This window comes from Dendropsophus ebraccatus, chromosome 10 (genome assembly GCF_027789765.1).
Source record: "Dendropsophus ebraccatus isolate aDenEbr1 chromosome 10, aDenEbr1.pat, whole genome shotgun sequence".
Taxonomy (NCBI): Eukaryota; Metazoa; Chordata; class Amphibia; order Anura; family Hylidae; genus Dendropsophus; species Dendropsophus ebraccatus.
Genome location: NC_091463.1, coordinates 23,095,249 through 23,112,338, shown reverse-complemented (window position 1 = coordinate 23,112,338; position 17,090 = coordinate 23,095,249). Strand labels below are relative to the sequence as shown.

Sequence of the window (17,090 nt, the reverse complement as noted above, 5' to 3'; positions counted from 1 at the left end):
ACTTCAGACTGACTACACCACACGTGTCAAACTTAGGTCCTCCAGCTTGATGGGAATTGTAGTTTTGCAACAGCTGGAGGGCCTGAGTTTGACATCCCTGGACTACACACACGTGATCAACTCTCGTCCAGGAAGGCAGAACCAGACACCTCAGTAGTGGTCGCAAGCGACAGACTCCCCACCTATACAAGTTAATCTTGTTAATACACCCTTAAAGGGGTAGTTCACAAAAAATTTTTTCTTTCAAATCATCTGGTGCCAGAGATTTGTAATTTACTTCTATTAAAAATCTCAAGTCTTCCAGTACTTATCAGCTTCTGTATGTCCTGCAGGAAGTGGTGTATTATTTTCAGTCTGACACAGTGCTTCTCTGCTGCCACCCCTGTCCATGTCAGGAACTGTCCAGAGCAGCAGCAAATACTCATAGAAAACCTCCCCTGCTCTCCAGATTGAAAAGAATACACCACTTCCTGCAGGACATACAGCAGCTCATAAGTACTGGATGACTTGAGATTTTTTAATAGAAGTAAATTACTATTCTCTGGCACTTTCTGGCAATAGTTGATTTGAAAGAAAACAATTGGGGTGAACTACCCCTTTAGTAGTTTACAGAAACTATCTTTATTCTAGCGAAATATCCCTTTATGTAATTGTCATGTACCAGCTTCTTACATTACTTCTTTCTTATGTAGCTGGGTGGTCTATGGACCCCCCATGGTTTTGGATCCCATATACTGGTTCTGCACCTACACAAAGGGGACACTGTCTTATTCCGAGTCCTCTTGACATATTCTCTTCTATCACACACATTCCTCCAGATATATCACTTCTGGTGGTAAAGTACCAAATATCTTCATTCTTTCAGCCAGAATCTCTGGAGCAGGGATGTTGGGATACCACAGTGTATGCATCACATCATTTACAAAGGCAAAATTGGGACATTTAAAGGAGAAGTCTGGCACATTTTCTTTATTAAAGTATTGTATTGCCCCCCAAAAATTTATACAAATCACCAATATACACTAATTACGTGAAATGCTCATAAAGTGCTTTTTTCCTGCACTTACTACTGCATCAAGGCTTCACTTCCTGGATAATATGGTGATGTCACTTCCTTGATGACATGGTGATGTAACTTCCTGGATAAAAATGGTGATGTCACTTCCTGGATAAAATGGTGATGTCACTTCCTGGATAACATGGTGATGTCACTTCCTGGATAACATGGTGATGTCACGACCCGATTCCTAGAGCTGTGCGGGTTGTGGCTGCTGGAGAGGAAGATGGCAGGGGGACACTGAGGGACACAGGGCACTGGAGAGACACTGAGCATCCCTCTCCCTCCATCCTCTCCAGCAGCCACAGCCCACACAGCTCTGGGAGTCGGGGCGTAACATCACCATTTTATCCAGGAAGTGACATCACCATGTTATCCAGGAAGTGACATCACCATGTTATCCAGGAAGTGACATCCCCATGTTATACAGAAAGTAAAGCCTTGATGCAGTAGTAAGTGCAGGGAAAAAGGCACTTTAGGTGCATTTCCTGTAATAAGTGTATGTTGGTGATTTGTATAACTTTTGGGGGGCAATACAATACTTTAATTAAAATTTTCACCGGACTTCTCCTTTAAAGGGAACCCCGAAACCAGGAAATGTTCATTCTACCAAAAACTGAGCAGATTTATATGTTGTTGTGTTATAAACTGTAATGTATTGATTGAAATCCCTGCTCATTCTATGCTTAGGAGTCCAGTGGGCGGTGCTAACAGGGCCACTTTAACCAGAGGGCACATGGTGCACGTGCATCGGGCCCACTGGTTAAAGGGGCCCCCCGAGCAGGCCAGCCGTTGCTATGTGCGATCAGTGCGGTCGCACAGGGCTCCGGCCACCAGCCTGTCAGGGGGGAGCGCCATGGATGGGTAATCTACTTACCCCTCCATGGCGCCCCCTGCAGGGCCCCCCCCATCCGCCGCTGCCCCCGCCCGCTGCTGCTGCGGCGCTTCAGCAGCAGCGATACTGACAGAGAGAGAGCCATTGGCTCCCTCCCTGTCAGTCACTCTTGTGGCCGCACTTCCTGCGGTCACAAGAGGCCGCACTCTCCCTCTAGCGCCCGACGTCACTGGAGCGTCGGCGCGAGGGTAAGGGGAGTGTTTTTTTTTTTAATGTTTTATGGGATGGGGAGGGGATATACTATGGGGGAGCACAGGGGCCTATATACTATTGGGGAGCACAGGGGAGCTATATACTATTGGGGAGCACAGGGGTCTATATACTATTGGGGAACACAGGGGGCTATATACTATTGGGGAGCACAGGGGTCTATATACTATTGGGGAGAGCACAGGGGGGCTATATACTATTGGGGGAGAGCACAGGGGGGCTATATACTATTGGGGGGAGAGCACAGGGGGGCTATATACTATTGTGGGAGAGCACAGGGGGGCTATATACTATTGTGGGAGAGCATAGGGGGGCTATATACTATTGGAGAGCACAGGGGGGCTATATACTATTGGAGAGCACAGGGGGCTATATACTATTGTGGGAGAGCACAGCGGGGCTATATACTATTGTGGGAGAGCACAGGGGGGCTATATACTACTGGGGAGAGTGCACAGGGGGGCTATATACTAATGGGGGAGCGCACAGGAGGGCTGTATATAACTGGAGGAGCACATGAGGGTCTATATACTACAGGGACACCTTAAAACTATGGAGGCACAGAGGGGTGTAACTATGTAGGGGTACAGAAGGGTGTAACTACTGTATAGGGGTACAAGGGACCTAACTACTGTATGTGTTGGAGCCTAAAATATTTGTCTGGCAGATTCTGGAGAGAAGATTCACAGCCAGGAGAAGACTTCAAGGTGGCCCAGGCTGGATGGAGAGAAAAAGAAAAGGTGACAGACTCCGATCGGAGAAGACGCCCCCGGTGAGTCACTGGATGTAATTGCACTCTGTTATAGGGTTGTAGTGTTAGGGGTCATGATGTGGCGGTATTATGTAATGGTATCATTGGTGAAATCTTTCTGTTTTGTTTAGTGCAGTTTTTATATAATATGTAATCACTGTATGGTGGAAATAGTGTTATAAGGTAACTATTGTATGTATTGGGGCTCTTGATACAGTGTGGGGGTAAATTCAGTACATTATACAATGTGCCGAAAGGGAAGGGGCGGGGCCACTCTTGAGGGCTGTGCACTGGGCCCACCAATGTATTAAAACGGCCCTGGGTGCTAATTAGTATTTGACAGTCTTCCCTGTATAAGTTTACATACAGAGATAACTGTCAGTCACTGATTAGGACCGCCCACCGGACTCCGCTGTCCAGAATGATTAGGGATTACAATTGCATCAATTCCTGCAGCATTGGGGTAAATGGCACCCAGACAGCGACTCTAGTCTGGCACTTGTGGTAGTACCCTACAGCCAGTGGGCACACCCTGTCAGGGAAGGCTTGGGCAGTTGAGTGTCTAATAATAAAATGCAGCAGAAATGTATGAATAAGTGGTGGGAGGCAATGGGCAGCCATGATTCACGCCCTGATGTAAGAAGAGGGGGGAGAAGTCTTTATTTTAAGGAGCAGATTCTTATTTTGCAAACCAAATGAAGTCACATTATTGTTTACAGCGCAACGTGCAGGGTTTGACTATTCGTGGCTGTGTCTCCATGGTAACAGAGCAGTCTCCCGTCCACTCAGCGTTCGGGCGATCGATGCTGGCGGCTTTCCATTGCGCGCCCTGTGTGAGTCTCAGCCTGCGCTCGGCGATCTCCCTCGGTCACTGCGGCAGAGGTGTCATGGCGGCGCGCAGCTCCGATTCACGTGGTGTATTTTATGAAGCGGTCCGGGCGGTGCTGGGGAGCTGGCCGGTGCTTCAGGTGACTACACAGGAGGCGGGGGAACTTTAACCCTTAAAGGGCCCCTGGCTGAAGAATCAGCTCGTCCTGTCAGTCAGAGCCTAGTATATACACTGCAATATAGGGAGCTATTTATGGGGTCACATCCTAGGACCATGATGCTTTGCAACATTTGAGCTTTATTTGTAGTTGTCCTATCCCAATATTCTCCAGCAGTGTCATAACTACAACTCCCATCATGCCCTGAGAGCACGAAGCTTAGCAGCACCAGGCAGTACTTATAGTGAGCGAATAGTGAAATATTCGATATTCGTACGAATATCTCCCGAATATTTGATCCCATTAAAGTCAATGGGAACAAGTATTTGATAATTGAAAAACATCTGTTCGACCACTTGGAGGTAAAAACCGGAAGCTGGGGGATTTCAATGCTTATCGAATATTTATCGAATATTCGATAATCGATAGATCGAATACCATACTATTCGATCGAACAGTATTCGCTCATCACTAGCCATAATCTGATACTTCATAGCTGTTGTATAACTACAGCTCCCATCATGTCAGCACTAGTGATCACATGTCCGTGTATGTTCGTACCAACATGACGCTAATTGTTTCTGTTCGCCAACACAATTTGTTAGATGATCGGAATGGTTATAAGGATCATGTTCGAACATATTCAAACCTGCCAACGTGCACAACTGCGTAATTTGCGCTTTGCACCTGATAATCGTACGCATGTGCGTAGACCACAACGTGCGCTTCTACACTATGTTCGTTGTTTGTTCGTGAATGTTCAGCGAACACGAACCAATCACAATAATTTTTATGTCTCTGTTTAAGATCTGAACTGATCATTGGGATGTTCGCTCATCACTAGTCAGCAACCAGTTACAAGTAATAACAAAGCAAGGGGCTGACAGCTGTCAGTTAAAGGGGTTGTCCAGCGAAAATCTTTTTCTTTCAAATCAACTGGTGTTAGAAAGTTATAAAGATTTGTAATTTACTTCTATTAAAACTCTCAAGTCTTCCCATACTTATCAGCTGCTGTATGTCCTGCAGGAAATGTTTTTATTTTCAGTCTGACACAGTGCTCTCTGCTCACATCTCTGGCCGAGACAGGAACTGACCAGAGCAGGAGAGGTTTTCTATGGGGATTCATAGAAAACTGAGACAAAGTTCCTGACTCGGCCAGAGATGTCAGCAGAGATCACTGTTTCTGAATGTAAATAAACAACACTTCCTGCAGGACATACAGCAGCTAATAAGTATGGGAAGACTTGAGATTTTTTAATAGATGTAAACCACAAATTTATATAACTTTCTAATATCAGTTGATTTGAAAGAAAATTATTTTTTTCTGGACAACCCCTTTAAGGGCTCTAGACTGGCACTTGCTGTCATGATACAGATGGAATAATGAATCTGTATTACATCAACGTGAATCCTTGCTCTTTTTTTTTTTTTTACAGCCCCCCTCCCTTCCATCCCAGTGGGCTCTATGGTGAACACACTTTAACCCTTTATGGGCATCTTGTGCATGCCCTGAATTTAAACTGCACCTGCCTTGTGACACATGCACTTTATATACTGTGACATTGTACTTGACAGGCACAGTTGTGAGCCCATATGGTGAAGATCAGTAGCTGTCCTGTAGAACAGAGATTTCAAATTCAGTCTCTCCAGCTGTTGCAAAACTACAATTCCCATAATGCCTGGACAGCCAAAGTGAAGCTTTGGCTGTTCAGGCATGATGGGAATTGTAGTTTTAAAGCAGCTGGAGGGCCTGAGTTTGAAACGTCTGTTGTAGAAGATGGTTGCAGCTGGTGGATGAGACTGACTGCAGCTCATGGACAGGAGTGATGGGGGAGGCCGATTTCTCCAAGAGATCTGCATTGGCTTGCCGGTGGCAGAAGAAGTTGAATGCGCTGCCTGAAGAAAAACATGGATACAGCCTAGGGTGGCATCCATCTTCTTCAGCCACCAGTAATCAAATGCAGTGTGTTGGGATTCGCTCATCTATAGTTGCTCTGTATTCAGCTGCTTCCCCTACCCTGATTACTAGAACAATAGGCTGACCTGATAATAGGTTTATATTATAGCTGAAAATTTTTCTTCTCCTGTCTGGTTTCCAGGGCCTGTTTCTAGTCCCTATTGTATTTTTAACCATATGCCCTTTACACTCCTCGGTGGTCCTGGAAACCAGTGTACGAGGTTGTGGGTGAGTCAGAGCTATCGTCTCCTACAGCGCCGGGGGCCTATAATCTACACGGCACATGTATAACTAATAAAGAGAGCTTGTTCTTGGGTTTCTTATGCAGCTTGTCGATGCTTGTTTTTGTCTGTGGAGGAGTAGTATGGAAAGGCAGTATACTGTATAGCAAGGAGAATTCCTGTGACCACTTCCACAGCTTTAGCTGCTCCTAAGGGAATGGTGGTCACTGGGGTGTGACTTTGGGCAGTTGCTAGGCAACCAGACGCACACACCTACAGACTTACAAGGTTGTAGTCTAGTCTGTATGTACACTTTTGGTTAGTTTTGATTGGACTTGTGTTTTATTAATATTGCATGAACTTACCACCCTCTTATGTTGGCAGATTGCTGTAGAGAATGGATTCGGAGGTCCTCATGTGCAGGAGAAGGCACAGTGGATGGTGGGGGCGGTACATGAGTATTTCCACACCAACTGTAAGTCTATTCATGTGTATATACATTGCACATATAGATATTGTTTTGATAGTTACTATTCAGCTGCCTTTTCAAAGGGGTACGCCATACATGTTTACACCACCGGGACTCGGTGTCCACTAACCTCACCGGTCCAAGAACTGGAGCCCACATCACGCTGCTCCAATGCCCTGGTTCCCATCGCTTCCTGGTGTAGGACGGGAATTGAGAAGTGATGTTTCAAGCCCACTCAGCTATTCAGTGGCATCCGCGGGGCCCAGCTTCAGCTGCTGAATGGCTGAGCAGGCTTGAAACATCACTTCTCAATTCCCGTCTCAGAACAGGAAGGGGACCGGAGGAGCATGTTGCGCTGATGTGGTGTTTTCCGTTCTTTTTGCGTTGGAAACTGTCAACAAGTAGGTGAGGTGTTGCTAAAAGTCTGTGTGTGTTCAGATATCCTTGTGTCCTCTGCTGAAAAAGGGGACACAAGGACATATAATGAGTATGGGGGTCTCCCGACTCTCCCCAGATGGCACATGTTGGATCTTGAGCATCTGAATTGCTAGCTTAAAGGAGAAGTCCGGTAAAACATTTTTATTGAAGTATTGTGTTGCCCCCTAAAAGTTATACAAGTTACCAATATAGACTTATTACAGGAAATGCCTATAAAGTGTTATTTTCCCCACACTTACTACTGCATCAAGGCTTCACTTCCTGGATAACATGGTGAAGTCACTTTCTGGATAAAATGGTGATGTCACACCCCGACTCCCAGAGCTGTGCGGGCTGTGGCGGCTGGAGAGGATGATGGCAGGGGGGGACACTGAGGGACACAGGGCACTGGACGGACACTGAGCATCCCCCTGCCATCATCCTCTCCAGCAGCTACAGCCCTCACAGCTCTGGGAGTTGGGTTGTGACATCACCATGTTATCCAGGAAGTGACATCACCATGTTATCCAGGAAGTGACATCACCATTTTATCTAGGAAGTAACATCACCATGTTATCCAGGAAGTGACATCACCATGTTATCCAGGAAGTGAAGCCTTGATGCAGTAATAAGTACAGGGAAAAAAATCACTTTATAAGCATTTCCTGTAATAAGTGTATATTGGTGATTTGCATAACTTTTGGGGGGCAATACAATACTTTAATAAAAACTTTCACCGGATTTCTCCTTTAACATGAAAACCTAACACTTGAATAGGCCGCCTGAGTTGTCCTCCAGAAGTTATTGAGCACATACAGAAGTGTGCACTATTGTGCGCTCAGTGAATGATAACTATCTGACTATATAAAAAATATTACTAAAAGCTTTGAGGCTGGATCGATGAGCTTGCCCCAGGTAGTTTGTTAGGATGGAGGGTCCCTTTACTTTATACACCTTTAGTCATTGCATTGTGTTGTTTACAGCTGACTTGGAGCAGTACGAGGTGGAGGAGACCCTGCAAGGCATATTGAATGATGAGTTCGATACGGTGGTGGAGGATGGAAGCTTGCCTATGGTAAGGACGCTTTAGTTGTCGTTTTGCTTATTTACTGCTCTGTGGCAGAATGATCAACGTTGGGTTATAAATAAATCCTAAAGTGAATCTATCAGCTACAATTCAGGTTTCAAACTGCTGACACTGTTAGACTTAGATGAAGGAGACACCTGACTCCATCTGCAAAGTATAATCACCGCAGAGTATGGCAGATGTTTCTATACCACTCACTCCAAGGAAGCTGTTCTGTGTTTCAGAAGCAAAAACTCCCTTACTCATGGGTAAAGGGTTGTCTAGATTTACTTAACCCGTTCACGTCAGTAATACGTAGACATACGTCCCTGCTGCACATAGCAAGTACAGCAGGAACGTATATGCACGTTCCTGACACTGAAGGGGTTTGATGTGTGCGGGACCTCTGCAGTGAGCCATGCTGCAGGGGTCCGATCGCATGTACCCACGGGAAGGAGTAAGCCTCTTATCTCCATCCTGTCAGTTCGGCGTTGTATGTATAAATTCTGCTCTCAGGCAGGCTCTATGCATAGATCGCCGATAACACTGATCTATGCTATGCTATGTTATGCTATGCTATGTTTTACTGTTAAATAAGTGTAGTAAAAAAAGTTTTTAAAAGTATTAAAAAAAACCTTATACCCCGCCCCCAATAAAAGTTTAATATAACCCCTTGCACATTATAAAATTAAAAAAATAAAATAAAATAAATAAACATATTATATATCGTAGCGTGCAGAATTATCCGATCTATTAAGATATTACATTATTGTTCCCGTACAGTGAACGGCGTAAAAAAAAAAACTCCAGGGTTGCTGATTTTTTAAAATTATATATCAGAATTTTTTTTATAAAAAGCGATCAACATTTTTCTGTTACACCAATATGATATTAATAAAAACTAGAGATCATGGCGCCAAAAATGACACCCCAACCAGCCCTGTAGGTGGAAAAATAAAAGCGCTATGGCTCTTAGAAGGCGGGGAGGAACATTGCATTCATTTGACCCGGACTTTTATTCATTTGACCCGGACTTATTCTAGGCCTTTGGAGCAGAGTTGGATCCAGAACCAGGAAGTAAAGCATTTTGCCGTGCAATTTTTTTTTACCCCAATTGATCAAAATTTTTGTCATGAAAAATTCAAAGGGTTTCAAAGGGTCATCGCATCTGTTTTACCCCACTGTGACCTCCTCCTGTGATATTTCTAGATCAGAAAAGGAGAAGTGTTTCAATAGTCTAGACTTAAGGAAATACCAAGGAAATACCCAGTCCAGCATGTAGAGGCTACTAAGGTTTTATTGTTCCCCTTTTGTCCAGCCCAGATAGGCAGGAAAGTGCAGTGTGGCCAGATGAACCTAACAGACCGTTTCCGTGGCCTATGAAACAGCAGGGGAGTCTATTATTATGTTAGTATTATGTTATTCCTGTATTATGTATTCCTGGTCTTATGTTAGCCATAGACACTATATGTGTAGGGACCATAACTTCTGACCATGTGTATGGGAGCCTCCTGACTCTCCCCTTACAGCAGACACTGGGGGAGAGAAGGATCGGGCCTATTGGATTTCAGGGATCCAGAAAATAAAAAACCCCAGCGCTGTCATTCTCTGGAAGAAAGCAGCCATGTTTTTTCTTTAACCCTGTACAACCCCTCTAATTTTTATGTTAATAAAGCTCCACTGTGTAATGATATATTTTATGGTCCAATTCATAATATTTTCCAGCGCTTTGGTATCGGTGAATGGCGGCATCCTCATCTGCCGTGACCATATCTTACTGAAACCTCAGATAGGTGTAACAGGCTGTGCTTTCATTTATCAATGACAAGCAGAGTCCTTGAGCCAAGTATATTACAGGTTTGTGTTACTTCTCTTTACATGGTGAATAAGCCTTATCTGCATAATACATTTTCCCAGAGTCCTCTGGGGTAATAGATGGGTTATTTGAGGCTCCCACCAGACTGGTATGGGAAGGTGTGCAGTGTCATACAGTAGGAGTCTATTGTGTCTATATTTGGCTGACAGTATGGCCACTCCCTATAGGAGCAGTCACCTATTGTCTATGATGATCTGCAGGTGACCCTGCTCTAAGGATACATACATCTGCTCCTGTACCAGTACACACCAGAATCTGAGCCTTCATTGCTTTGTCCTCTGCTACCAGTGAATACTACTTCAGATCCCTCTGGGTGACATCTAGAGGGCTGAGAACAATACGGGCTGATCTTTACTGTTAAAGAATGACAAAGGAGGGTTTAGTGTCGTGCACCCCCCCCAGGGTCATGCATTAGGCAAGAAACAGTGGATTAGTGTTGCCTGTAATGTTTCTTTTTTAATTTCCTTTGTGCTATCGTTACTTCCTTGTTTATATACTAAAGATTCCAGACTATCAGATGTATACACTGTACTGTGGTATAGAGACTAGGCTGTCAGATGTATACACTGTATAGTAGTATAGAGACTAGGCTGTCAGATGTATACACTGTATAGTAGTATAGAGACTAGGCTGTCAGATGTATACACTGTATGGTGGTATAGAGACTATGCTGTCAGATGTATACACTGTATAGTGGTATAGAGACTAGGCTGTCAGATGTATACACTGTATAGTAGTATAGAGACTAGGCTGTCAGATGTATACACTGTATAGTAGTATAGAGACTAGGCTGTCAGATGTATACACTGTATAGTAGTATAGAGACTAGGCTGTCAGATGTATACACTGTATAGTAGTATAGAGACTAGGCTGTCAGATGTATACACTGTATAGTAGTATAGAGACTAGGCTGTCAGATGTATACACTGTATGGTGGTATAGAGACTAGGCTGTCAGATGTATACACTGTATAGTAGTATAGAGACTAGGCTGTCAGATGTATACACTGTATGGTGGTATAGAGACTAGGCTGTCAGATGTATACACTGTATGTATAGTAGTATAGAGACTAGGCTGTCAGATGTATACACTGTACTGTGGTATAGAGACTAGGCTGTCAGATGTATAGACTGTATAGTAGTATAGAGACTAGGCTGTCAGATGTATACACTGTACTGTGGTATAGAGACTAGGCTGTCAGATGTATACACTGTATAGTAGTATAGAGACTAGGCTGTCAGATGTATACACTGTATGGTGGTATAGAGACTAGGCTGTCAGATGTATACACTGTATGGTGGTATAGAGACTAGGCTGTCAGATGTATACAATGTATAGTGGTATAGAGACTAGGCTGTCAGATGTATACACTGTACTGTGGTATAGAGACTAGGCTGTCAGATGTATACACTGTATGGTGGTATAGAGACTAGGCTGTCAGATGTATACACTGTACTGTGGTATAGAGACTAGGCTGTCAGATGTATACACTGTACGGTGGTATAGAGACTAGGCTGTCAGATGTATACACTGTATGGTGGTATAGAGACTAGGCTGTCAGATGTATACACTGTATGGTGGTATAGAGACTAGGCTGTCAGATGTATACACTGTACTGTGGTATAGAGACTAGGCTGTCAGATGTATACACCGTATAGTAGTATAGAGACTAGGCTGTCAGATGTATACACTGTATGGTGGTATAGAGACTAGGCTGTCAGATGTATACACTGTACTGTGGTATAGAGACTAGGCTGTCAGATGTATACACCGTATAGTAGTATAGAGACTAGGCTGTCAGATGTATACACTGTATGGTGGTATAGAGACTAGGCTGTCAGATGTATACACTGTACTGTGGTATAGAGACTAGGCTGTCAGATGTATACACTGTACGGTAGTATAGAGACTAGGCTGTCAGATGTATACACTGTACGGTGGTATAGAGACTAGGCTGTCAGATGTATACACTGTATAGTAGTATAGAGACTAGGCTGTCAGATGTATACACTGTACGGTGGTATAGAGACTAGGCTGTCAGATGTATACACTGTATAGTAGTATAGAGACTAGGCTGTCAGATGTATACACTGTATGGTGGTATAGAGACTAGGCTGTCAGATGTATACACTGTACGGTGGTATAGAGACTAGGCTGTCAGATGTATACACTGTACGGTGGTATAGAGACTAGGCTGTCAGATGTATACACTGTACGGTGGTATAGAGACTAGGCTGTCAGATGTATACACTGTATAGTAGTATAGAGACTAGGCTGTCAGATGTATACACTGTATGGTGGTATAGAGACTAGGCTGTCAGATGTATACAATGTATAGTGGTATAGAGACTAGGCTGTCAGATGTATACACTGTACTGTGGTATAGAGACTAGGCTGTCAGATGTATACACTGTACGGTGGTATAGAGACTAGGCTGTCAGATGTATACACTGTATAGTAGTATAGAGACTAGGCTGTCAGATGTATACACTGTATAGTAGTATAGATACTAGGCTGTCAGATGTATACACTGTATAGTAGTATAGAGACTAGGCTGTCAGATGTATACACTGTATAGTAGTATAGAGACTAGGCTGTCAGATGTATACACTGTATGGTGGTATAGAGACTAGGCTGTCAGATGTATACACTGTATGGTGGTATAGAGACTAGGCTGTCAGATGTATACACTGTATAGTAGTATAGAGACTAGGCTGTCAGATGTATACACTGTATGGTGGTATAGAGACTGTGATCTGCGGCCTGTTTTTTCCCAGATCGCCCAGCAGCTCTGCACTCTCTACTCCCAGTGTCAGCATGGAGACACCAGCAGTGTGAGAGAGAAGATCGCTCAGCTGTCCCAGAAGAAATATAATGTAAAAGCGAATGTGCAGGAAGTGCGATCTGCGGAGGACGAGGAAGAGGAGAGCAGCTCGGATGAGGACGATGAGGTAGGGATCAGGGCACAGGGCACATTGTACTCGTTATGAGTAATATATTCTCTGTTCCTGTCCCAGTGGGATTTTTAACACGATCACAAGACATCTTCACCCGGGCAGCCCCCCCTCACCTCTCCATGCCCCCCCCCCCCCCGGGATCTCACCCGCTCGCTGCCGCCACGTGCAATAGCGATGGCAGCGAGTGACGAATAAGGAGCAAACGAGTGCTGATAGCGCTTGTTTGCTCCTCTAGTCGCTCCGTGTAACAGGGGCTTCACAATAGAGACCCTCCCCTACAGCGACACTGAGGGTTAAGTGCTTAGCTGAGCCCTTCTCTGTAAAACAGTTGATGGGGGACTGAACACTCAAACCCTGACCCAGCAAAGTGAAACAAAAAGTGGTAAAGATAGTATTGGGAAGCACTGCTGATAGCAGCCAGTCAGATCCCAGCTCTCTTTTTCCCAGGTCTATTTTTCCCCCTCACCCTATGGAGAGGACCACCTCCCACTTCTCTGGACAGGAAAGAGTCAGCTGGATCCATAAAAAGAAGAGACCGCCCTTCATCACCAGTTTCTCCCACCTCTCCAAAAAAGATGGAACTGGGGCAACTGGCTCTCTTACCTTATTGCCGGCATCCCGGCGGCGTAAGTCTCCTTTGGAGCAGCTGCCAAGTCTGGATCTTCGCCCCGATACCTGGCAGATGACGGCCTCCAGACTTCCCAGGCTCTATTGTTCCCATGTCTATTTTTTTAGAAATAGAAACTAAGACTTGATTTGTTGCCTTGAGAAGCTGCTCACCTGGAAAATCCCTTTAAGGAAGTATATGGCACATTTACAGTAAGTATAGTAAGAATGGAACTGGAAGTACAGCGATAAACTGGAAGTACATGTTCACTTTCAAGGGGTTTACCTGGGGAAAAAAATAAAAATTTGATCACTGGGACTTTTGGTCAGACCTGATCACTTAGAGGAGCTCTTTGGAGATATGAGGTTAGAAGGTCACGGCTGGTTTCTTCCAAAATCATTGCCATCCTGCCAGCCTATAAAAAAGGGGGTCAACTATTCAACTATAACCCAATTAAAGGGGGTTTTCAGTTTAGAAAACAGACTGTCATGTACTATATTTGGGAATTGTGAATTAGTGTGTGGGGGGGGGGGGGGGGGGGGGGGGTCTGGGGGGTCCTCTGTTCAGGATCCTATTGTGGCTAGAATGTGGAATGCTTACAGAGTGTTTCTCATCTGGAGGAGCCTTTTGTCCTGTATTGCACAGACATGAATAACTACATAATAAATTAAGGGAATTGTACTGTTTAGAACTTAAGTGTCAAGGAGGTGGTGCTTAGCTCCTCCCGGCCTTGACTGATTGACGAACAGAGATTGGTCCTTAAGGCTGAGCCCCGTAAGTCAATCAGTCAAGACAGGAAGGAGTGGGGGAGGGAGGAGGAATGTATGCTGCAGCTAGGCACCGCCTCCTTGACATGTAAGTTCAGAGCATGACATTAAGCTGAAAGATTTCCTTTAATTTCCCCTGGGGTGGTGCTGTACACACATTAACACTTACTGGCAGTTTTCTGCATGGATTTGAACTGATGGCAAGGGATTCCAGCAGGGGGGTCGCTTTGTGACCAGTGCATTATTAAGAGACCCTACTTTCCTGCAAAAACAGCGCCTTCCTTGTCCTCAGGTTGTGTGCGGTATTACAGTTCAGCAACTGAGGACACAAGCAGTGCTGTTTCAGAGTTACAGACATGATATTCTTTGGATTTAGCTGATATGTGGGGATACTGAGCAGGGGATCCTCTCTGTTGTCTCCTTATTCCCTAATTGAGATATAGGTTTTCTTAACCAGACATCCCCTTTACCTTTCAGCTGTGGCTGATGGGATGCGGTCGTCCTGCATCACTAGTAATGGTGACTCACATCTGGTATTACACGCTGCAGCTTTTCTCTCCTTAAACAACAAATGTCTTGGTCTCCAAGCAACGGCTGATCATGATGAGCAATATAATGGGATATAATAAATGATGATCATGTTAAATGCAGGGGGATGCCGCTGATACCTCACGATTTGTTGTCTAGAGGCTCCCACATTCTAGATATGCTGCTTATGTCTCATTCTCTGTTACAGGCAATGGAGTGTGAGACGAGTATACCTGCACCTTCCACATCAGCCGCCACCTCTACGGCACCTAGTACATCAGCGTCTGGTGGGCACAACGGAGAACCAGAGGAGGGGGAACCTGAGGCCGATGGTTGGACAGTGGTGCGGAGGAAAAAGAAATAATGTGAACAGTTTCACTTATGCTCCACTAGGTGGCGCCATATTACCAAGTATGGTATACACAAGCTCCACTGTATAGGTCCTCTTCAGGGACTTGGACACAGTGAACCATCTAGGCATAATACAGCGGATCATGAATTGCCTGGGTGCCAGGATTGGTTTGTCTTTTTAAATGGACCTATATATAAATTATTATTCACATATATTCATGTAAGGGCTCCGTATATAACCTGGGATATCCTAGCTGCAGATGTGAGATGCTGCTGTTTAACATATCTGTCCCTGTCTGTCTTATAAAGATGGAGGATACGTAAAGGGATGGCATATTAATACAGATGTGCCCTCTGATATTGATAAAGATAGGGCCGCATCCTTGATTCAGTGTTTCCCTGCACAATGACACAGCACAGAAGTGAATAGTGCCCGCTTCAGTTACCATCGCTTCTCAGGGAAAGGGATGGTTACTGCGGCCATTGCGTAATGAGACGGGGATACCCCTTTAAAGGACATCTGTACGATATGTTGGTGACATCACAAGGTAGGATGCACAGTCAATGAATGATTGGTGACTATGGGGAGTTATGGTGTTGTGGTGCTATGTTATTTACACACCTCCCAATAACCTCTGTTATGGAAAGTGCATAACACAAACTCTTTTTGACCACCTGACCACCTTCGGTTACTGTGAGCAGGAGTCTGGGGCCCTAGGTCCAAGAATGGGGACTGGCATCAGTCATTTATGGTATGTCTTGGGAATATGGCATAAGTGCCCACACAGGAATAACTCTTTAATCTCATTTGCAAGCACAGCCCTGGGACTAGAGTGATGCTCTTTTGGGAAGAAAATCAGACCCTTTTTTTTCCTAATCTTGGACAAAGGGATAAATAAATGTATATACACATTATACATGTATATATGTAATAAGAGCAATACTTACCTCCCCTGATCCCTGCTCATCAGCACTTCTTCCTGTGATATATTATCCCTACATGAACCGCCCTGCCCAGCCAATCACTGGCTGCATTGTTGACCGACCTCAGTCGGTTATTGGCTGGGTGAGACAATTCCTGTGGGCGTGAAACATCACAAGAACCTGTGATGACAAGCAGGGATTGAGGGAGGTGAGTATTACTCCTTATTTATGGTGCGCCCAGATATTTACATTTTTGTATTATTATTATTTTTTTTTAAATCTCAGGTCAACCCCAAGTGCAGAAATCCTGTAAATGCAGCATAGAACTGGTTGCTTGCTTTGCATTAAAGATATTTTTGTTTCTCATGTATTATGTATTTCTGGGGTATTTTAATACAGTTTATAGGTGACGTTTTTAATATGTATTGAGTTAAAGTGTTTGGATGTGTCACTGATACTATACTGTTATTTACTATGGGCTATGCCAAGAGGATAAAATGGTCTGTATTCTTAGCAAGTGAGATTGTGAGATCCTCCATTGCTCAGCATGGAGTCAGCTGTAAGGTAATGGCCCTTGTGATTTTCTAGCTGGTGTGACTGTATACGAGTGTGGCTGCCTGTATGCTGGGTAAGCACTGCGTTGCTGTATGGTTTGTGATGAGGGAAGGATTGTTTCCATCATATTTCAACACTACTGGTCCAGCTAGAAGGTCTCTGTAGTATTGTGTAAGAGACAGAGAGCCCTGCCGCACCACACATGCTGAAGCAGCTCCTGGATGAACATTAGATTTTCTCGAGACTCTCTACAATACACTGGCTCAGCTTCTTCAGCAGACAGTGTATAACTGAATGACAATAACATCTCACCAGAGAGTCATCAATAATGGATGGATCTGCTGTCTGAAGTTGCACTAAAGGATAGTGTGTGCATTGGAGGCTATATTCTCTGAAAATAAAATGGAGCTATCTCTTGTTTAAAGTTTACCCCTGAGTTTAAAGTGAATGCATCATCAGGTACATCGTTTTTTTTTAGTTTTTTTTACCTTAGCCG

At 44.3% G+C, this 17,090-nt stretch overlaps 1 protein-coding gene across 1 annotated transcript; it reads left to right on the top strand.

The window, feature by feature from the left end:
* Positions 1-3,772: 3,772 nt before the first annotated feature.
* On the top strand, positions 3,773-16,407 carry TSR2 (TSR2 ribosome maturation factor). Its single transcript, XM_069942905.1, has 5 exons — positions 3,773-3,881; positions 6,462-6,552; positions 7,947-8,038; positions 12,683-12,856; positions 14,973-16,407. The coding sequence occupies exons 1-5, from the start codon at positions 3,801-3,803 to the stop codon at positions 15,126-15,128; spliced, it is 594 nt and encodes a 197-aa protein (XP_069799006.1). The 5' UTR covers positions 3,773-3,800; the 3' UTR covers positions 15,129-16,407.
* The last annotated feature ends 683 nt before the right edge of the window (positions 16,408-17,090 follow it).